A 24,143-nucleotide genomic window follows, 5' to 3' on the forward strand; every position below is an offset into this window, starting at 1 on the left:
ATATTTATGAACTATTTATTGAAAGATGAAACCAAAAACATGAACCTTAAAGGACAAACAGGAGAAATCTTTGACAATGAATGGCTGAATAGGGAACACTTAGTCATTTGGAAAGGGGCAAGAGAATGGAGGAATGCTACCGGAATTGCTAAAATGATATTAATTTTAGTTATTTTTTTTACGGTCATTTATAAATTTTAACAGTGAATTCTCTCGACACCACCTGAAAAGGAAGGAAAGAGAGCAGACCTTACTTTGGTTGGCACGTAGCCCAGTTAGTCACCTTTGAACACCTTTGAGCTGTCTCAGGGCCTTTCTTGGTAGTCAGCTGGTTGTGGATGAATTTCTGTGGATATTCTAAAGGTCTCTCTTCTCCACCGGGGCCTTCTCGTTGCCAAGGAGATGGAAGGTTGAAATCGAGACTTCACCGTCAAAAATGACACTGGAAATGAAACTGTAGATGTTCACCTGAGTGTTGGAGTTGGTTTGTTTGCTTGGTCAAATAACCAACTCTGGTGAGGTGAACTTAAATTCACAAAAGTATTAACAAAAAGTTGACAAGCTTACGCTGGCTTTCTTTGTAGGAAAAACTATTACTATGTGATAACGTATGCGGCAGTGGAGGTTAAAACGTGTGACTAAAAACAGACAAAATAAAGATGGACGCAAAATCAAAAAAACGTATATCTTGCTATTGCTTCATTCTGTCTCCTTTCTGTTCTATTTCCTGTTCTTTTCCATTCTTCTTCATCTCTCTATTCTTTCATCTTTTCATCTGTCTTTGCTTCTCTCTTCTTCAGACTTCCATTCTATTCTATTCTTAACTTTCTTCTCGCGGGTCTCCTGAGTTTGATTCGCAGAGGCGTGGCATGACGCAGGCTTACGCTCCACTTTCAGCCAATGATATGCCTTAAACCGTTATGGCGTTCGCCTGGGTGTGTAAAGTAGGAGGTTTCAATTCTTGTGTTAAGAGTTTGATAAAACAAAGAAAACTCAATTTCTCCATTCTATTGTCTTAAAACACATTTGTTCAGAGGATTCTGAAAACACCACACCTTGTTGAGATATGAAGGTAAAGACATGAAATAAACGTATGAAATAAAAAGACGTCAAACAACATAACATAACATAGATAATGATCTTGAATACCTCTCAAATTCAGATGGATATCTGTGAAGTTATGACATATGAGTAAAGAACTAAACAATGTTATTTTCCTGTGTTAACCATGGAATACAAAAAGAAACAAGAGGAAACTTTGGTTAACAGTTGAATTACTTCATATAAATGTCTAGTGACTGAATTAATTTAGATTTAACTATTTAATACTACAGACCACAATGTGGCTTCATAGACAAGTTTTCGTAAATAGTGATTTCTTCCTTATTATACCAAAAACGATCATGAAAAATCTGAAAGAATACGTACACCGATATAACACATGTTTAACACAGTTTTAAAATTCAATTGAAAGTGAATCTGAAGAAAGTATTTGGTGTAAGTGTGAGACGTCTGTTTCTTGTCTGACTGGATCAAAGCAGATAGGTATCACCTTTGATTTACATTGTCTAGATAAGAAGGAACAGTTGGTCTGGTTGCTCCAATCGTCATCTAAAAGGGTTCTTCGTTTGTTCAGGATAGTTCAGCATTAGGGCGTTGATGCTTTACCCATAAGTTATGGGGGAGGTCTGGTGGGAGAGAGTCTCCCCAAATCATTGCCAAAGGACAAAGGTTGTGGTAAATAAGGTTATGTCTGTCTGTTCCTGGTGTGGAAATCCCCCATCTGTGTCTTTCCACAAACATTTCCACACAGGAATGTTGCTGGGGCCTTCCAAAGGTTAAGTTTCATATTAAATCCACACTTGAGTACGCTACATATATAAACATAAAAATAATAGTACATATTTTATTGTATTATTATTGTTTATCTATTGGCATAAATATATTTTTTTGTGCATGTTCAAACGGCAAATACAAGAAGTGATGAGGTCCTGAGGGGTGGAAACATGGTGGCAACAAAACAAATCTGGTTTGTGACAAACACTTTGTTGTTGCAGACCTTAGAAGAGTGAAGGATTGTTAAACTTCAAGACAAATATTTTGACAGTGTTTTTTTCCTGATCTGTAAACTTAGAGAAGACGACTCTCTGCCATTACTCTTTCTCTAAAACTTTCACCCACCGCCTCCTGGTCTGTTCTTGGATAAGCGCAGTCAGTGGGTCTACATGATGAGATTAATTAGATTATAGCTATAGTTGGGTTACCCTTGCTCCTTATTTGAGGAAGGGTAATTATCCTTGGATATATGGTGGTGAATTAATCGAATCATAGGCACAAAGCATGTCATCCTCCGATACAATAGGTGGCGCTGTACCCATTTCAACTATTGCTAATAGAGCCACTTCAGGTTGACCTCTTCACCACCAACAACAACAACAAACTTAGGCATTCGAGAAAGATGGCGAACGAAGGGCAAGATGAAGCTACTTCCGTCTACATATTGTTTGTGATGAGCATGGTTATTGCACAAACGTTATGCACAACGGAGCATTCTACATCGCGTTGTTCGTTTCTTTCCGATGGCGGCGACAACAACAGTAATATCGTCTCCTTTGACTTCCGGTTCACGATCCTGGGAAAAACTCTTGATCATGCGCCGAAGGCAAAGTCCAATTCACCACGTGCTTCACCGTCTACAAGCAGGTTTAGTGTGACTTTCAACCGAGTTATCCCGGGGTCTTAATCCGATTGCAAGTAACCCGATCCCATCCAATTTCTTGTCAGATTAAGGTGTATATATGAATTTAATAACTCAGTCTTATTGTAATTTAGTCCTTAATCCTATTTTTACAGTGCCATGTAACCCCACTGCGTGTGAACTGAGGTGTAAAGGTCTACTACACTCTCCACTTGTTCATTGACAGCATGAGAAGTAGGCCTATGTGCCATTAAGCAGAGGTGTGACAAAGTCATTATTTACAATTCAGAGGTCAAGCGAGTCAAGTCTAAGTCCTAAGCTTCCAGTTTCGAGTCCCAGACAAGTCACAATGTGCTTTTCACCAAATGCAATGTAATTTCAACAATAGTTTAAATCAATATCTCCTCACACTGACTTTAATAGAATCAGACTTGAGATGTGCACAAAGTACAAACCTGTTATGATGCATTTTCTGCTGTAGATTTTCTGTGACCTGGACAAAAAAAGCAAACTACAAGATCTGTAAACACTTAAACTGATTCTCTCTTTTAGGGGAGTGGGCTGCATTTTTATTGAGATGATCCAAGGAGTGGCTGCCTTTCCTGGAATGAAGGACATCCAGGACCAGCTAGAGAGGATATTTCTGGTGAGTCATTGATGTGGCACATATGCAGTGATTCACAACATAAAAATTCACTCCTGGGTCAGTTCTTACCTTCATAGGTGCCATTAACCATTAGCCATGATTTCCACCATTACGTGTTGCCTTGGATCTGGCACTTTTTGTAGTTTAAGAATTTTTTTGAGGCAAGAAAATATATCTCAAAATATGTGGTTGACTGAGCCTATTTGAAAATTTCTTTTGATACTTCTGGAGTTTTGTAGCAAGATCCCACCAGCGTGTCAGCTGACAGACACAGCAGGTATCGAGGTAACAACGCTTCACAATAATTTACACCCCAGAGAGCAACATATTACCTGAGCAAAACATTTTATCAATTCAAACTAGCTGTTATGTGCTGCTAAACATGAGATATGATCTGTCAGGTATATGTAACAAGTAGGCAGCAAAATGTAAATATATGTTTTGTTCCAGAGCAAACTGCTGAGGGCAGAGTTAAAATACTTTTACTTGATGTTTATTAGATTGACGCATCTGTGTTTTTGAATAAATTGTTTACTTGTGCTAATTCTCTATACTTCACTGCTTTACTATTCTATAGTATAAACTTACTACACTTTTAGGACTGGATATTATTTACACACATGGACAAAATTGTTGGTACCCCAATACCCCAAAAACCCACAATGGTCACTGAAATAACTTGAAACTGACAAAAGTAAAAATAGATAAAAATTTACTGAAAATTAACCAATGAATATCAGACATTGCTTTGAATTGTGGTTCAACAGAATCATTTTAAAAAACAAATTAATGAAATAATTCTGGACAAAAAAAATTGCAATCCCTGCAATCAAACAATTTCTGTAACTGTCAATTAGACTTCTGCGCCTCTCAACAGGTATTTTGGCCCACTCCTCGTGAGCAAACTGCTCCAGTTGTCTCAGGTTTGAATGGTGCCTTCTCCAGACAGCATGTTTCAGCTCCTTCTACTAAAAGGCCTAAAGTGCAGACTTTAGTCCTATACAATGAAATCCCCCCCCAAATGTGTGAATAAGTCTAACAAGCCTAATTATTGAGCTGTGTCCCTGCCGGCACCCCACCCCCACACACAGGACAATCTGTACACACAGGATATTCTGCAGGCCAGCAACTCTGATGTGCCCTTCTATAAGAATCACTGGCCATAAAAGGCACATACCAAAGGCACATAACCAAAATATTTGCCATTTTCCCACTATAACATTTGTAACAAAAACCGTGCTGGCATTTGACAAGGGCATAAGACAAATTGTGTTACCTGAGAAATAGCCTCTTTCAAGTTGACTATGTGGGTTTGATTATAGCTGATGTGCCCTTTTGTAAGACTCAATGGGCATCATACAATTTAGATCTGATGAAGGAAGGGAGTGTTGTAAAAGGTGTGAATGTTGTGGGCGAGAAACAACCATAAATAGGGAATGCCTGGCACGCAGACCCAGACTTCACAATGTCACAACCAAGTGTTTGCCCGATTCTTTCATTGGAAGCCCAAGAACAAGCTGGAGAAATCTTAATATAAGTTAAACAAAGTATTTATTAGTGGTCACATGTAAAGAATGGCAGCGCTGGACTCGGCGTGACAGAGCTCCCACAGGGCCTCCGTCAGACCGAGCCCCGATATCTGGAAACATTTCATATTTATGTTCACCTTTATCTCACAGAGGTTGTACTTACACTCGACAAAGTATAATGGGCCAATGGGTCTTTGTCATGTTATTTGGATGTGATAAACAACGTGTGTGTGTTGTTTTAGGTGTGTATCTACTGTACCATACACTTTATCTGACCCAGTTATTTTATCCCGCTACGTCATCTTAAAGTCTTGGACATACATTGCGTTTATATGAGCAGAGTGGAAAAGTACAAACTAGGAACATAGATTATTTAGTAAAATACAGAATCTAGCCCAATTCGCACGGGATAAGTATTACCTATGGATCACTGGTAATTTGCAACTACCCCCGCACCTCTGTAATTTTTTGTGGCACATTCGGACGGGACAAGCAAAAGTCTGTAATTTACTGAAATCACAGACATCATGAGCGGATATTCCGTAATTGTCGTAACTTCCTGTTTTGCCCCGTTGTACCTGGTTGTACACATAGGTTGAACACACAGGTGTGCGTTCAGACGGGACTTAAATTACCACAGGACGTCTGTGTTTCGCCGAAATACAGCAGGTAATTCGCGGCAGAATTATTACCCCACAAATCACGGACATGGTGCATTCGCACAGGACTAAGAACTCAGACATTCTCCGCAATTATTCCGAATTACGGGGGGTCCATAGGTAATACTTATCCCGTGCGAATTGGGCTTTAGAATACATAATCTCTAAGAACAAAGCCAATTATAACACAAGACAACCAAGAAGGATCAGTGCTCAGGAGGCTTTAGCAATTCTACAGAGCATGTCGGACTGTGAATCTGATGGAGGAGATGTGGACCTCGCATTCCAGAATGAAAACATTGTCACAGATTCGTCAACTGATGAGGATGCGACTGCTCTTGCATCAATAAATCTCCCCTCCAAAGACGCACATGGAGACGGGTGGTCAAGCATGTGATTGAGTAGGACAGTTCAGACTCAGAGGCCACGTCAGATGAGGAGGTCCCTCCTTGTAATAAAAAACAAAAAGTTGCAGTTCTGGGCATAACACCTGGATCCACAGAGAAGGCGAAAGATGGCACAGTGTGGTTCCACCACAAAGTTGAAGACTTTTCTGCTCATGAAAATCCACAGACGGAATTCAATGGATCTGGAGGGCCAACAGAGTTTGCAACACGCAAAATCACGAGTCGCTTTCAAAGCTTCCTGTGTTTGTTGGACATCAGCATGTTGTTGACCATCAGAGACTGCACAGTCCATAAGGGCTGTAGAAAAAATACCAGCTGGCAGATGAGTGTCTTCGAGCTGATGGCGTTTCTCGCAATCCTTTTTCAAAGGGCTACCAAGGGCTACATTGGTGCCATGGGACTCGTGTGGGCCAATAGATTCGGCAACCCACATATCAAGAAACCGCTTTCTTGAAATCCAGCCTACTTCAGCTACATTTTACTTGTGGAAGCCAGACACCTTTTAACTTTCACCAGCTTGTCCATATCGGGTGACAGTTTCTGAGCAATGGCTATTTTCATAACATCATTCAGATGTCCGTGCGTCAGGCGATTGCGCACTTTCGATTTATTAATATTCATCACTGAAAAGACCTGCTCACATAAATATGTTGTCCCAAATATACAAAGTATTTTACCTGCAAAGGCCGTGAGCATTGGGTACTGCGATGGCAAGGATTGATAGAATGAATCGATTGCAACAGATGCGTAGTTATCCATAAGAGGTGCGCAACACTGCAGTTCTATCAGTTCCATTTGGATCGTCTCTGGGAACTCGGAAGCGTCAATCGTGAATGGAGAGCGAAAAAGCGCAAATTCCTTTTCCAGTTCAGTAAAAACCGTGAATCGATTGTCAAACTCATGCAAGTTTGAGAACTTGTCCATACACGAGACTTTAGACGGTGGAAGTGGGCTGCATTGCACTTGGAGAGCTGCGTCTTCCATAATGCCAGTTTACTTTGAAAAGCACGAACACTATCATAATACTCTGTGACGAGTTTGTTGCGGCCCTGCATAGTAACATTCAACACATTTAGGTGTTCGGTAATGTCTACTAAAAAGGCAAGATCCCTGGTCCATTCTGGGTCGTCCAATTCCACCTCTGGCTTCCCTTTACTCTGCATGAACTCGGCTATGTCTGCGCCTCGGCTCAACCAACGCACATCCGTGTGATAGGGAAGGCCATGATCAATGTCGTTTTCCAATAAAAAAGCATCAAATTGCCTGTGGTTAAGTCCTCTGGCTCTGATAAAATTCACAGTGTTAAAAACAACACGCATCACATGGTCCATTTTCAGGCTTTTGCAGCACAAAGCCTCTTGGTGGAGTATACAGTGAAAGTTCCAGAATACTTGCTCTGGATTAGCCGTGTTTACCTTCTCTCTGTACTTCACAACTACTCCTGCCTTTCTTCCTATCATAGAAGGCGCACCGTCGGTAGCCACACTGACAGCGCGACTCCAGTCCACCTCCATATTGTCCAGGGCCCCAACAAGACTAACAAACACGTCATTGGCTTTGATGGTGTCTGTCATTGGCACGACTGACACAAACTCCTCCGTGACATTCAGGGAAGCATCCACTCCGCGAATAAATATCACTAATTGGGCTACATCAGTCACGTCAGTGCTCTCGTCGAGAGCAATAGAGAATGCGATGAAGGACTTAACATTGTCTTTAAGTTGACTCTTCAAATTACCAGAAAGTTCTTCAACTCTCTGTACACTGTAGGTCTCGAGAAGCTTATGTTAGCTGGAGCTTGTCGCTTGTCAGGACACACTAGCTCGGCTGCCTTTAGCATGCAGGTCTTGACAAATGCACCTTCCGAGAAAGGCTTGGATGCCCTAGCAATTTCCCAAGCATTGATGTAGCTTGCCTTCACTGCCCCTTGAAACGAAATGAAATGTATAAGTTAACGAAATTGAGCCATTTCAGAAATGGTGCAGTCAAAAATAAAAAAATAATTATAAGCGTTGACAAAGATATGTATGAAAATAAAACAAACCTTCGTGTGTATCTCGACATTTGGAGAATACGTCTTGCTGTCTCTGTAGCGATGATGCTAGTTCGTTTAGCTTTTGAGTACGAAGTTGCCCTGTGTACTCGCAGTATTTCTCGGCGTGTCTCATAGTGCCGTTTGATGTTATACTCCTTTGCTACAGCCACTTGTTGAGACAAAATAAGACACACGGGTTTTCCTCCTACTTCCCAAAATAAATAGTTTTCTTTCCATTTATCCTGAAAGATGTGACATTCAGTGTCGACCTTCCTCTTTTTTGACAACATGTTGGTTGGTAGCGACTAGTCTACCGTCAGCACCATGGTCAGCACTACCGGCGCAGCTGAGGTGAGGTGAGAGCGGCAACAGACCAACTGACGGATTCCACTGAAAATGGATTAATTAAAATAATAATTTTAATTAATTTGATTAAAACCAACAGATTAACTGACGGATTACACCGAAAATGAAATAATTAAAATAATAATTTTAATTTGATTAAAACCAACAGATTAACTGACGGATTTCACCGAAAATAAAATTATAGTAAAAAATTTAAAAAATTGTAAAAAAAAAAAAAAAACTTTCACCTGCGGGCCGGACCTGACGTATAGTCGGGCCGTAACCCTGGCATCCCTGGTCTAGAAGATGTGTTTTCTGCCCACGTAAGGGTACATTTATATTAGTCAGTTCTGAATCTGATGCCACGCTGTGACTTAACACAAAAGTTGACCAAGTGTATCCATCTGTGTGAGTCCATAGCAAGCCTCATGTTGGATATTGGACAGTATCATTAAATAGTCATTTCTAATGTACAAACACTGAGAAATAGTCTGGCCACAATCAGCAAGATGAGCTCCAGGCTCATCAGTATAAACACAAGACTTAGCAGTGAGGAAGTTCATCCAAGAGTTGACCTGGAACAGAATCTCCCAGTTACCTGGCTTTAACAATGCGGAGGACCTATATCTGGTACTAGGCAGGTGAGCAATAATACTGTAGCCATTAGATGATAACATATGTGTGTGTTTCTCTACATTGTATGGTTGAGCATAAATATTTTAGAATGAGGTGAAGTTTCATCAATCCTTCAAAATGCAGATTTGCCATCCGTCCTTCTAATTTAATCCCCAGTCTCTTAATTGAGGCAGTGTATCAGGGCAGACATAATGGACTAATAGACTGGAAGGGCTAGAATAATTCCATCCATCCATCCATTCATCCATTTTCTATACCAGATTAATCCGTCGGTCGGGTCGCGGGGGGGCTGGAGCCTATCCCAGCGGTCATTGGGCGAGAGGCGGGGTACACCCTGGACAGGCCGCCAGTCCATCACAGGCTAGAATAATTCATGAAAAAAACAACAACTTAGAAAATAAGATGTGAAATGCATTCAACAAGGGAAAGAGCTGTGTAGACAAAGCACACTGTGGTTTGGCCCTTGGGCTAAAAGCTAAAGAAAGGCTAGATTTGGGATAAAGAAAGATAGAGGAGGCCCTACAGGCAGGGGTTCTCTCATAAAGCTAGCAGGAAAATAAGATGCAGAAAAATGCTTCTTATTGATTGTCTTTTATGCCGGAGGGAGCTTCAGTCATAGGTGCCAGTCCTCAGTGATCCCTTCTCATCTCTCAGACACTGTGATAGGAGAAAAGAAATAGCCAGGTTGTTGAAACTCAGCTAAACACTGCTGACCACATTCTTTTTTTCACCTCAAATTTCAATTCATATTTTGAATTATCCAGTGTTGTGACATACAGCTGTAAAAAACATCAGAACGACAGAAAAGACTTAGAACAATATGTCAGAAACCCTCCCATCACCTACCCGTCCCTAAACCCACCACATTCATGCCAGAAGCGGGTAGGTGCAGACTCCAAACATGCATATCCTGTTCACATACCATACACACACACACACACACACACACACACACAAACACACACACACACACACACACACACACACACACACTCTCAGTCAAATAACAAAGTAACAGCAAAGAAGGACGCAGCTAAAAGGAGCGTAATAAGAGTAAAAGATTAATAATCATAAATATTCCATCATGTATCAATAAAAATTATGTTACTATTATATTTATTTTTATTATAATAAATTTAAATATTATATTATATTTTTGTTAAGTATAAAATCAACCGAAGTCTCTTTTAATGATTTTTACAAGTGCACTCTGTCACACATTAACTTACTGTCTACTGTTTCTCATTCAAATCACGTTCAGTGTTTGTGTGTATTCAGCTGTCAGCTCCAAGTCAAATTGAGATGAATATGAAATTGAGGAAGTGTGCAACTTAGCAAACTAGCTCAGCTGTTAGAGTTGTCCTAACTTGACATTTGCGTCCATGGTGCCTTCTCCCCCTGCAGCCCTGTGTTTGCTGCCAGACTGTCAGACAGGTCAGTGTTTGGATGCAGAGCTTCAGAGACTCTTGTGAAGGGCACCACAAGTGAATTATGCGCAGTCAGAAGCATCTTAAAGGCCATGTTGTTTGAAGAGATGGAGAGAAAGGTCAGCTTCCATCGAGGTTTGAGATGCATGCTGTCAGGAGTTGAGTCGACACATTGTACACAACTTCAATTCAGCTGCAATGTCACAAGGTGGCCCAAGTCTTCTGAGCAGTGGGATTTTGCATGAGTGTGGAAATACATGTTATGCTTTGTGTTATCATCGGCTAAGTAAGGGAAAGGGAAAATGTTCATTTTAAAGTTAAAGGGGAACTGCGGTATTTTCAACATTAAGCCTCTTTTATGAGTCGTCTGCAATGTTTTAGAACCCCCCTCACCGCTTTTTTGATGTTTACTGCTGTCTCCGGTATTTGCCTAATTTTGATTCTTCTCAACCTGCTTCAGAATGGCAAGTCATGTGCATGTCCTAAAAGGTCCGTAAAAGCACCATAAACGTCCGTTTTCAAAATCATCAACTCACCGGAGTGGTTACTGGTGTGCACTGGTAATCCATATCAAATTTCGTTGCGAAAAGTTGCTTCTGTCGTGTTTTATTTGACATTTTGTAAATCCCATTGAGTTCTATGGAAGACTGGATGTTCGTTGATATTACTCCGCCATCAAGTGGTGTGGAGTATAGCAAGTCAGATTCAACTGCTGAGCGGAAGTTTATCCACGGCTGTGAGGTGGCTAAGAAAATAGTTCGAGCATGAACGAGCTGCCAAATAAAACACGACAGAAGCAACTTTTCGCAATGAAATTTGATATGGATGTTCAAAGACCCCACAGTTGGTCCTCTCCAAGCAGTCCTGCAGCTGCTGGGAGGCACACTCTGGCCATGTGGCAACAGTCATTGTGATGGCAGGAGCAGTTTTCCCGAGAGGGGATTAAAAGCAAAGACAAGTGGTCGGACTGGCCCAGGTGAGGTAGTGGTCTGGCCCTGTAGCCAAGTTAGGGGCAGCCGTGGCTCAGTGGTTAGAGTTGGTTGTCCAATAACCGGAAGGTTGGTGGTTCGATTCCCACTCTCGCCACTCAAAAAAGATTGGTGGAACTGATAGCTGGAGGGGTGTCAGTCCACCAAACCTTGAGCAAGGCACCGTACCCCCCCATGCTCCCCGGGCTTCATGGCTGCCCACCACTCCAGTTTGGCATCTGTCTCTGAGTGTGTGACCCTGTGCATGTGTGTGTCAAACAGGTGCCAACCTGGATGGGTTAGAGTATACCTTGTTCAGGGTGTTATCTCCCTTGTCTTTTCTGGGTCAGTCTTCACCTGCCAACCCTCGAAGACGTAGCCGAGAAATGTGACAGAGGGGACATTCACATTTCTCTGCCTTAACATACAGGCTGACGTAGAGTTTATGTTCCTCTAAAGAGCTGGAAAATATCAGGATATCGTCAAGATAAACAAAGACAAATAGGTTCAGGAAGTCTCTGAGCACATCATTCACCAAAGCTTGGAAAACTATAAAATGACCCAGAGTGTTAAATCACGTTTTCCACTCATCTCCTTCGTCGAGGTCGAGGATACTTATTTTTTATGGTGATTTGATTGAGTTCACGGAAATCAATGCAGGGTCTGAGGGTCTTATCCTTCTTATCAACAAAGAAAAATCCAGCCCCAAGTAGGGTGGAGGAAGGGCGACTGATGCCGGTGGCTAAGGACTCCTGAATATATTTCTCTATATCCTGCCTCTACGGGCGAGAAAGATTATAAAGTCTGCTGGTGGGTAGGGGAATTTTGCAACTACAGCCAGGGGTAACCTAAGATAAGTGGGGTATTAGGAACAGGAAAGCTGTTAAACTAGAGATTGAGCCTGGGTTTTGTGGATGATGGTGGTAAGGGCTTGTCCATTCAAAGCCGTTATAAAGATGCGGGTCATTAAAGGCTCCAAAGGGATGTTGAGACAATTAGCCAAGCTAGCATCTAGCAGGTTCTGTTCTGAACCAGTGTCTGCTAGTGCTTGGAGATTCTGAGAAACTTTAGACTGAGTTTACTTGTACTGCCCACAAGTATTCCTGCCTCTACTGGTGGACTCTTTCTTTTGGGTGAACCAGGCAAGAGGCTATGTAGTGTCCTTTAGCGCTACAATAAATGCCCTTGTCCGCCTTAATTCTCCTGAGCCTCTCCTCAGGTATAAGCCGTGTTTTGCCAATCTCCATGGGTTCAGAACTGTCTTAAGAATGTGGCTGGGCGGAAGTAACGGAAGAGATAGGTGGCAGAAGGGGAAGTCCGTCACAAGCCAACTGGCGAGGAACAGGCCACGGGTTTTTAGTGGGATTTGTAGGCTTCTTTCTCAGAAGCGATTATCTATGTGTATAGAATGGGAAACCAGGTTTTTAAAAGAGGAAGGTTCATTTCTTTAAGCCAACTGGTCTTTAGTTTGATAATTGAAGGAGTTAAAGGACTTATGAAACGAATTTTAATTGTTGGAATTTCACAGTTTTTGCTGTCGATTCTAAAGGTTCCAAGCCTTGCGATTAAAAGGAGATATTGTCTGGATAATAATTTATCCGGGGAGTCATGTTAAAACGGGCTCAAAAGGAGCCACATTTTGTCTTTTTGTGCGAATTCATTTTTTTATGCGTGACGTCATAGGGTTGACACAGAAGTTCTAGTAGTCTAACTGTGATGGCGGCGTCTATGGCTAAGACATCAAAGCACGGTGGAAAATATTGTGTTGCTGGAGGGCCAAATGGTATTAGTTGCAAAAATAGCAGCTGTCCTGAGGCTGACAAGGAGAAGGCAAAGACAAGAGCACGGTGGATCGTATCACTGCCTGCTGCCGCCTGCCGATAGCTGCACCTGTTACGGTGTTTGCTGCTCAGAAGCAGGGGACTCCTCGGTCTGCTCTTCGGTCTACACACATATCCAGCTAGAATTTGCCGCCGTTGTGAGTGGCTGGCCATCTACCTCTGCTAGCTTTTTTTGTGTTTTGTCATGTTTTTATCGTTTTCATCGCTACTGATGCATGATCGCCTGAGTCTCTTGAAAATCAGAGATTCTGTGGACATAATATCGATCACGTCAACGATCAGACAAAGCCACCGCCACCTGTTTTGGCGTCTGTACCCTCTTACCTATGGCATCTACCTGGTCGGTTGCCACGCAACAGCCGTCGCAGAAGACGTGGAAAGAGAGGTGGAGTAATATGCCGGCTGAAAGCCCACCTGGCTTTGCCCTCCACCAACAACGCTCGCCATCTGCTGTCTGGTCTCTCCGGTGATTGCGCCGGCTACGACATCCGAGGCTCCGTGGATCAGTCCTACCGATGGCTGCTGTCAGTCGTGCCGAGGCCGGGTGCCCATCTCCCTGCCGCCGACCCGTGAGGATCCACAGATGGGGCCGCGCACTGGGGGATCTCCGACCCGTTAATCCACGCCATTGTTTATTAAGCTTACATTAAAACCATGTTATTATCACATACGTTTTTTTTTAAGTGGCTGGATTTCAAAGTGCCACTTCGTTAGGTTTCAACGTGTCAAAGACAGCGCAGCAGAATGCCATATCTGCAAAACCGGCATTCAAATCTTTTCCAGTTTACCACAGCAAACATACACTATTGTGTCATTTGATTGATAACATCTTAATAATAATCGTAAGCGTGTAGTAGGAGCGATGGCTGTTTTGTGCCCGCCGATCCTGTGCCGAAAATGGTAACTTTCTTTCATTTCCATTACCCATACGGGAGGTGCAGAGAGCCTCTACAATATAGATATTAAATCGATTTGTGTGGCTTAAAGTTTTTCCACATAATGTTAGAGGTGTGTTCTTTCGATCTACTGATGTTTGTATCAGAATTTTGGTTCCTTTATGAGATATAGGTCCATCAAATGTATGTTGTTTTTGCAGCCAGCCATACTAGCAAATAAGGGAGTCAACCCTATGACGTCACGGTCACGTGGCCAATTTCGCACCAAAGGCCACATAATTCACACTTTTAAATGGCCGTTATGCCCGGAAAATTTAGTTCAAGTTGGATTGATGGTTTTAGAAAAAGACAAACATTTCATTTGAATGATAGATGAACATTCGTTTCAGTTCATCTTTAAGGAAGACTCCTTGTAAGGCGTTAGTCAGCCAACCAGTCTCTGTGGCAAGAGTTCTAAAGTCGATCACAAATTCGACTACACTCTGATCTCTCTGTCGCAAGTTTAGTAGTCTCTTAGCAGCATTTCCTTCTCTAGGAAGGAAGCAAAAGGGAAAAATTTGATAGGATGGGAATTAAAGAAGGCTAAGGCCCAAGATTATGCATTACCTCTTAAGAGCACCACAATGAATGATACTTTAGCCGAGTAACAAGGAAAGGAGCAAGGTGAACATGTTATTGCCAGAGAACATTGCAATCGGAAACCCCCACAACCACCTATGGTTCCAGAATATGGTTCAGGTGATAGTGAGGAGGCGTCTTGGAAGATCGGTTCAGGTGTAGCAGCGTGACTGGAGAGAAATATGGCTTGAGGTGTGGTGGCTGAGCAGAAAACGTTCATGAATAAATCTGAATGAGGTCAAAGACTCGTTCTAGGCAAATCAAAGATTCAATTAGGATTCAGGGTTTGTTACGAAAGAGACCTGATTAACACATAAAGGACGCTGACAATCTGGCGAAGACGGGTTGCTCCTGCTGGCCCTTAAGAAGGACTCCTGATGAGGTACAATGAGGCACAGGTGTGCATGCAGGAGCCAGCCAGACTCCACCCAGGAAAGCTTCTGCAGTCTGCCCCAACTGAAGGCTCAAATAACAAAACAAGACCACAGCCAGGCATAATCATGACATCTACAAGATCGCTGAAGGTATCCTGTGGTTTCTGGTACTAAGCTAAGCAACTAACATAAGCTAAGCAACTAACATAAGCTAAGCAACTAATGCTTTAAGTCATCTAAGAACCTCAACGTCTCTTGATTGGTTTGTTTCTCATCAGATGGTGTTGACAGTTGCTCACCATTGGGGACTGCAAGCATATTGCCTCTACACATATCAACATTTCTCAAATACTTACATCAGGCCATCTCTCATGTATCCAAGAATTGAATAAAATTGGCACAATTTATTCCAGAGTTAGAAATGTTATCACGTGCTGGGTGATGTTCTGGTTCATCACTCAGTTGCGAGTTCAGACCTAAGGTCAGAAGATCTGAACTGCTTACTTCCTCACAAAGTCAGCTGTTGACAGATTTTTGATAAATGTGGGTGAGTGACCCGGTAGCTTTCTGATGATGTCTGTTTATGATTCAATGTCACTGTGACTTGTGGTCCTTGAGAAAAAGGGTTTTACATGATGGCAGACAAAACCTCAAGCATCTTCACCAATTCCGCTTGAAAACTTGGCAAAATCTGCAGATCATTTTAGATGTAATTAAACATAATTGGACATTTAACCTCAATTTCCCATTAAATCTAACATTAGTAGAGCTTTCATCATTAAAAACAACTTACTCTCTTTGTCTAAATGTTTTGTCCATATCTAGTCCTGTCCTGTGTTGAAACACTAAATGATACTCTCTGACACTTGTATATCGCTTCTAAATACGCCTAAAATTGACCTTGTTGGAACATTTCTCGATAAAGTTCACTTCTTAAGGACCCTGTGAGGTCTGCCTCATGATACCACACTGCCTGTCAGTGGCAGTTTTTTGTTATTACATCAGCTAGGACTAACATTTGTATCAGCTTCAGGACAGTATATCATACTCTGAAACAACCTTTGGTAAACTGGTTGGTTGCCATTTAATTAGATTAAATTATTTTAACCCCAAGAAATATTTGTGTTTTATGATAATTTAGTATGAGTAACATAAGTGCTTAGTGTGAGTGTCATAATTCCCAAGTAAGCTGATATGTGCTGGATAACCAGCTGACATCACTGAAACAAACCTTGTTTCACTTACTCCTCTTTGCCTCTCAACTGTCCTGACATGAGCCATCTGAAACAGCTGTATCCCATAGTGCATCTCCACCCAGTCTTTGCACAGACTGTAATCTTAATCAAGAGGAAGAAATCCAGCATTTTTTGACTCAGCGACAGGAGTGTGTTTAAGATCACAGACAAGATGGTAATCTGGAAACTCTTATGTTGTAACCATACGGATCGTGTCTAAGGCATGTTAGCTGCTCTGCCTTTTGCCATGATAAACGTCAGCTGTGTGCCTAAGAAAGGCAAGAGTTTCCCATGATGCACAATTCATGACTATTACACAAGCAATGGGACTAGTTTGTGCAAGAATTCTGTCACATTTACAAACAACATTACAATCAGACAATTATCTTGATTTGTTTATTAAGAATACAAATTTATTGTCTAGAGCAAAAATATGTCATTATATATATCAAGCACAAGAACACTGAATATTAAACTTTTCTGTAACTTTGATGTTTTCAGTGCTTTCTGAGCACAAATCTATCAAATGGAACAAAAATACATTGAATACATTTGATTGGTTTACATGTGATTGGCTTATGTATTAACTTCTTATTAGAAATACAAACATAAATCAGAGAAAGTTAGGATGGTATGAAAACCAAAAATGAAAAACAGATTCTTACATAACTTCACACTGTGCTGCTGCACTCAGACAGTCATACAGATCCTCCCCTTAGAAGCAACTGCTGAGTTCACAACACTGAGCTGGATGCTGTCACCAGCATCAAACTAACTTAACATTGTTTTCATTACTCTAAAAGCTTCAGACTGGGACTACTTAGTCTGCATTTCTTGAGACAGTGTGACAGTATTTTACAGAGAGGTGCACAATTGCAATTTGGAAATTAACTATAGTGTGTTTTTTCTAAGAAAATGAGCATTCAGAATCAGCAGGCACATATAATTGTCATACAATTTGAAAGGTAAAAAATTATTAAGAAAGAAAGGCAGTGCATTTTATGTACTGCTAATGCTCTGATTCACTGTTCTTATGTATAGCTAGTATGCTGACTTGACCACAACTTTTAAAAATGAGACAATCTTGAAGAGCAGCATCAGCAAGAGGGATTAACATTCCAGTAATATATGTACTGTTCAACAACAGGTCATTCTGCAGAATTTAAAAGGTAAGGATCAGCTGATCAGTCTGAGTATTCATTATTAAAAGTGAAATGATGAGAAAAACATTAAATATGCTGGGTTCATACTGTCTGCAATTGAATAAAACTCTAAGTTAATGTAAAAACACTAAGTCCTTTTTCATTTTCTTTACGTCCCACATTTTTTGGCATGGCGTTATAATAATCAACCAGATTAACTTTTTTTTTCTTGCTCATTTTTTCCTCTCTACTCTTGTCGTCTTTGTCAGGTCCTTGGAACTCCAACTGAGGATACGTGGCCTGGTGTTAACTCCTTGCCTCATTTCAAACCAGGTGGGACAGTTCATGCCATATTAATGTTACACACTCCCACTGTATGAATGTTGTAAACCCTCATTAACTTACCTATAACCTGGACTAGTTTGGTAACATTTTTGCAACACAACATAAATATATCTAATTGTGGGTGCAGAGCTTCCTGTCCTTTGAAATTATTATCATATGAAATGTTACTATATCCTCAAATAAATGTTCTTACTTTAGCATGAACCCATCTTGAACACATGGTATGCTAAATACTGTCATTGTTGACCATCAGTCATCCGACTACATGACAGCGTGTTACGTTCTAACACGTTAACCTACATGACAAAGAATGACAGCAAGCTTTATGCTGAGCCTTTATGCAGTGTTCAGTGTCAGCAGGCCTCAACATCAGTGCTGTCTCTGTAGCACACAGACAGATGAATGACTGCAGGTTCTCTGCTAACACTTCAGCATTTTTTTTTAAGGGAAGCATTGGAATCAACTGTGACCTGGCTGCTCTCAGTTCGATGACCCTTATCATCAAATGAACAAGCAGTACAACCTACCAAAAGCTTGCTGTACCCCATTAATGCAGCATGAGTGGGGGTGGCAGCTCTGCCAAGGTAGTCATCCCCTCTGGGAGCTCATTAGGGCTTTTTAGAGGGAACATGAATAGAGGGACTGCAGATTAGTGTCAGCTGGTGCAGAGAAAAGGAGCTGGCATAGAGGAAAGGGGACAGGCAAGGAAGGACATAAAGAGGGTGTGGGGCAGAAAGGCATCACAGAGCTACACTATGTCACCCTGCCTTCCATCTCCAGTGGCCAATTATGTGACTCTCATGGTCATATCCATATACAACCCATACTGATGTAAGCTCGCAACCTGTGGCCATGATGACAGTTGGCTCTTGTTAGCCTCTCACACACTATGTGGAACAGCTGTGCAGCTGTCTCGGCCACACACACACACACACACACACACACACACACACACACACACAACACACGCTAGCATGTGTAGCTTTGCCTGATGCAAGCCTTTAAGCTCTGCATCAGAAGCTCTGCATCTGATCTTACTGCGGCTGCTCTTTTGACAAACACAGATGGCATGAGATGCTGTTAGAGATGATCTGACAAAACTTAAGCACGTGTTAGTGTTTTAAAGTCTCAGAAAGCCACTGAGTGCACAGTTATTCCAACCTGAGGATGATGCTACCAGCACGTGAACATTGGGAATTCCAGCAAGAAAATAATATCTTATGCCTTTTTTCGTAATTCGTAACAAGAAATGTTGTTCTGGTCACCCTTCAAAATATTTATAGGAAAGCCATACTATAAACTGTTGGTAGTCCATGAAAATGCACTGCGGGTCTAGCTTCAAACCAGAAAAACAGAAATACCTCTATATGTCCTATCGCAATAAGAGTAAGATTTGACAGATAATTCTTATTCAAATGCTGCATTTCATAATGTATACATATATATGAAATTCTTCCTGTGCTGCTCGGTGGTTAACACCAACGCCTCACAGCAAGAGGGTTCCAGGTTTGAATCCCAGCGGGGGCCTTTCTGTGTGGAGTTTGCATGCTCTCCCCGTGTATGTGTTAGTTCTCTCCGGGTACTCCTACCATCCATTTAAATTCCACTTCATTTAAATAAGGCAGTTGTATTGAAAAGTTGTATTGTAAGCAATTCCGTCCCAGATTACTTCCAGATGTGTTCCCGGATTTTGAATATAAGATTCCAGTGGAAAGTTTAACTGGTGGAAAGTTCCATGCTAAACTGATGATAGCAGCGCTGATTGAGATGTACGAGGAAAAGAATAAGCACAGATCCAAAATGTTGGCAAAGCACTATCTTTCACTAACTTTTATATATAATATACCATCGCAAGGAGATCCTCTCAACCCACAACCAGCCCTCCCCTCAAGACTAACCACCCTGGGAAACTTCCTAACCGAGTTAAATGGTCCAGAAGTATCTGAGCAGCAGCCATGATGCAACTGTTCATATTCTCCAAATGCTAAGGAAAGGAGTTCCAATACTTCCTTTAAGATCTTCTTTAGCATAGGATACACCATACCATTCTTTATGAGAAAAAGGGGTTAACTTTAAAGTGACTCTCAGTCAGTCAGAGTTGTAGACTGTGGGTTTCAGGTGGGGCGGAGCAGGTAATAGGAAGTATCAGGTGGAGTCTGTGAAGCTCCTGCCTGTGGCTCATCTTACATCATCAGTCACTGGCTTTATAAGGACAGCTGGAGCCACAGATGACGCCAGATTGTCTCACTGCCTTTGTGGTAAATCATTTTCATCCAGTTTTACTAACTGTGACTGAAGAGTGAGAGTGAGCAGCCTGTGACAACAATGTATTTGACTTTTTCCAATTTTTTGTAAATTTTTTTGTAATACATATCTGATAAACTTTGAGTAACAATGTAAAGAAATTAAACTACAAAAAGTATCTAAAGCACTTTTTGTAGAATATTTCTTGAACATTTATAGTTGCAGTGCTGTAGAAATATGTCACAGCTGAGTGTAAATGTGGTTGAATTATCATTACTGTGTGATAATCTTTTCCTAAGTCATACCATGTTTGCTAAACCCAATCACATTTTCCATTGAAGTCAAGAAAAAGAGCCTAATAAAAGATGATAGGCGATCATTTCTCTTTACTTTTCCTTTATTTGACTGGACCCCAGGCCCTTGTCAGCAACACTCTAAAGCACTTCCACAATAGTGCTGATCTCCAGAATGACCCCAGAGGGAGCCTAATAAAAAGCAAACCAAAAACCTCTGAAAATAAACACAATTAATACATTAACCAACCAAAAAGGATTTTTGTTTGTAGATTAATACATGAGAAAAAAAATTAAACAAGCTGAAGTACTTAATTGGTGTCTGGGTTATAAATAAGTTTGGAAATATGTGTGTGTTAGCACCTGTATAATGAGGGGTTGCCTGCATCTCGCTCACACCCATCCATGATAACGCATTTCTATTTAGGCTACAGTCAGCAGCAGATGGCAGTGTTGTGTCAGTGTGGAGAGTCTCCTCGCTCAGTCTGAATTGGCTGTTGTCTGCACCACTTGCTAAAAAAAAATATAAAAGAAAGCCCTGATTCATAACATTTTTTACTTCTGCAGCCATTCTTTGATACTCCCTGTGTTATCTATTTCATCCCAACTCTTGGAATGCACCCCTTCTCTTACTGTATTAGACATGACACTGTGGCTCAGAATGGAGGCGCCACTTCTTTTTTCACATTTTTGTGGTTATGGAAAGTTCCACAGCAATCTCTTCACTCCCTGTCATATTTTATTTTGCTCATGGTTGTATCCGTGCCTCAGTGCAGCCTATAGATTTTATATTATAAGACACAAACTTCAGATTGATGACTAATAGAAGATTATTACAAACCAAGGCTACTCTACAGACAGGTTAGAACATGTAGCATGAGAAAAAAGTTTGACAAAGATCTCAGACACTTTATAATCGATTAGAAAACCAACATTGTCTCTTCTCCTACCTCCTGACATGTCTCAAATAATCATTTCTTTTAGTAATTTTGAATAATGTATAATCTGTTGTATGAATTAGATGTTTTAGTAATATTAAGAGACATTTTGGATGTGAGATATAGGAATTTACCGTTTTATGATATAAATGTATACAAACTGTATTAAATTGCTAGTCCTGCCTTTGAAATAGCAGATACTGTATATCTAGCAGACATATTGCCGAGTTTTTGTCATGTTATAGCACATCTGTTATATCTATAGAGCGGGACTTACCTCCACCTATTCTCTGTATCCATTTCTGGGTTTTCTGAGTGGCTGACAGCCTCCACCCCTAGTGCTCAGCTCTGGCCAGAGCTGGCTCTGAACTGGGTGAGTAGACACTGCCGGGTGGATGGAGGCTGATCCTGGAATATGGCGAGGATGTTGGCTAGCAGGATTAGGGCAGCAGTGTGGGAGGCCAGGCAGACTGACTGGCTTGGTGGTTGGCGAGGTTGTGTGGTAACTGGTCAGCTGGCAGCGCAGCCTGACTGTGTGCACACATGGCAGCTTTGGCTGAGGTTAAGAGGATGGCGCTCCCTCTCTCACAGCATAGCAAACATAACTGTGGAAAAATTAAGAGACTGCCTCACCAGAATCCTTTAAAGATAGGACCATTTCATGTGTTCTGGCCTAGCTCAGACGGTATTACTTGAGAGCATATCTCAGTTTATATCAGCCACTCCTCTTTTTGGCACATTAAAACACAGAATGATGCTTGGAAGAATATTCCAGCCTTTTGAACTGTTCTGCCTGCTTGTCATGGGTCGGCACCGCAGCGAACATTCCAATATGTCAAAGCACACTTTGGCTTTCTGTGACCTTATTACCACTTTGTAAATGGATACACTTGGCGCTATCTGATGTTGTATGCTCATATTTTGTATAAATTATACATTTAGTTATTTTACTTCACAAAAGTTCTGTTTTGCTAATATTGTATGTTTATTTTCTCTGTAATATTTAATAGGGTTACGGTTAATAATATTATTTAAATTCAGGTTGAACTTTTGGACAGAAATGTTGTTATTTTATGTAGAACACCTCATTGATTGAACCCGGTGCTGGTGTGTATTAGTCTATCAACTTCAAGTATCTCACTGCCGTACAGACCAGAAGGAAGAGGCTGCAAAGTCAAGGATATGTTTTTATATGTGTCTCTTTGTGCTGCTATTTATTATTAATTTTAAAATCATCTCAATACATTAATCTGTTAATTAATATATTCAAATACTCTATTTTGGTCACTTACCTATTCAAAAAAATAATTTCTAAAAAGAAGAAATCTGAGTGGGTTGGTCACACTGCATTGCTACATTCCATTTGTGAGGCTTGCTAAATTTTAATTTCCTTCGTGATTAAACTATTGGGGTATTAACAGCAAGGCTAACATCATTATGCATGTGATTGATGCAGTTTTTAATGTCTAACTTCTCTTTCAAGATAGACATTCCATCATTGAGTTGTCACACTGTTAATTTGCATCACAACAAATTAAAACTTGAGCAAATAAAAGAACAAATGGGCTTTTTAATAAAATGAAGAAAAATAAAGAAATTTCGAAAGACAAAAATATATGAAATAGTGGTTAGAGTGGGTCGTCCAATAACCGGAAGGTTGGCGGTTCGATTCCTACTCTCGCCACTCAAAAAGATTGGTGAAACTGACAGCTGGAGGTGGGCCAGTCCACCTCCTTGTCACGGCCGAGGTGCCCTTGAGCAAAGGCACTGTACCCCCATGCTAACCCGGGCGCTGTGAATGGCTGCCCACCGCTCCAGCGTATGGCATCTGTCTCTATGAGTGTGTGACCCTGTGCATGTGCCTGTGTGTGTCAACAGGTGCCAACCCGGATGGGTTAAAAGCGGAGGACAAATTTTATGTGTATGCATGAACAATAAATTGGATCTTAATCTTATGTGTAGATGCAACACTGGTTCATCCCTTGAGTTGGGTGCCATTTTCTGCTTGAACTCATAAGTCAGTGTTAAGTGGCTTAACAAAGAAAAAAACACTCTGAAAATGGTCAGGCACAAGGACTAGGCTGAAAATGAGAAGAAGAGTAAAAAATAACTTTTAAACACTTACAATGAATTAGGACTGCTGGACAGAACTCTAAGTAGTTATAGTTTTGAGACACTGAGGCTCTTTCCCTACTGGGGAGATTGTTGAATGTTAAATGTAGGGCAGTACAGGTATGTAACTTTGTAGTGATTATATAATAGCACATTAACTGGAAAGCAGCTCTGAGTTGAGTGTTCTAATTTCTTTTTTGGTGTGTGTGTGTGTGTTCTCATTACAGACCGCTTTACAGTGTACAGTGCCAAGAAGCTGAGACAAGCTTGGAACAAGTGAGTGAACTGTTCATCTCAGAGAGTTATGTGTGTGTCTGAGTGTGTGTAAAAATAGCTTTATGTCATGTCGTAGCTGATATCATTATTGTATTCATTTATTCCTTAAAAGTTGATTACGGTGGGCAGTGAACACACTTGTACAATCTAGTCATCCTTTACATACACCCTGGTTGCAGTTAAGTAGCCGACATCCTTCCTGCATTGTTCACGTGTGTGGGACACCGAGCACACATGGCAGGAAAAGGGCATGGTGGCACAGTGTGGGCTGCTCTGAGATGTATACCACTGCCTGCCTCAGGCGGGGAAACCACAAAGACCAAAAAGGCGTGTGTTTCTTTTCTACAGGGAATTATAAAAGAAAGGGGCCAGATCCATATAAAACTCCAGCTAATTAGACAGCTGGAGTTTTATAAGACAAAGTGTAACTGTTGCAGTTAAGTTTCATTCCCACTAATTAAAACCTTCATCATACAGGA

At 41.1% G+C, this 24,143-nt stretch overlaps 1 protein-coding gene across 3 annotated transcripts in view; it reads left to right on the forward strand.

Annotated features, from left to right (window-relative positions):
- Positions 1-24,143, forward strand: part of cdk14 (cyclin dependent kinase 14) — a 226,944-nt gene that overhangs the window by 123,838 nt on the left and 78,963 nt on the right. For all 3 annotated transcript variants that reach the window (XM_075464712.1, XM_075464714.1, XM_075464713.1), the window contains 3 exons: positions 3,251-3,344; positions 17,726-17,789; positions 23,616-23,664. In XM_075464712.1, the coding sequence (XP_075320827.1) occupies positions 3,251-3,344; positions 17,726-17,789; positions 23,616-23,664 (207 nt within the window). The remainder of the gene's footprint in view (positions 1-3,250; positions 3,345-17,725; positions 17,790-23,615; positions 23,665-24,143) is intronic.

Source organism: Odontesthes bonariensis, chromosome 5 (genome assembly GCF_027942865.1).
Source record: "Odontesthes bonariensis isolate fOdoBon6 chromosome 5, fOdoBon6.hap1, whole genome shotgun sequence".
NCBI classification, from domain to species: Eukaryota; Metazoa; Chordata; class Actinopteri; order Atheriniformes; family Atherinopsidae; genus Odontesthes; species Odontesthes bonariensis.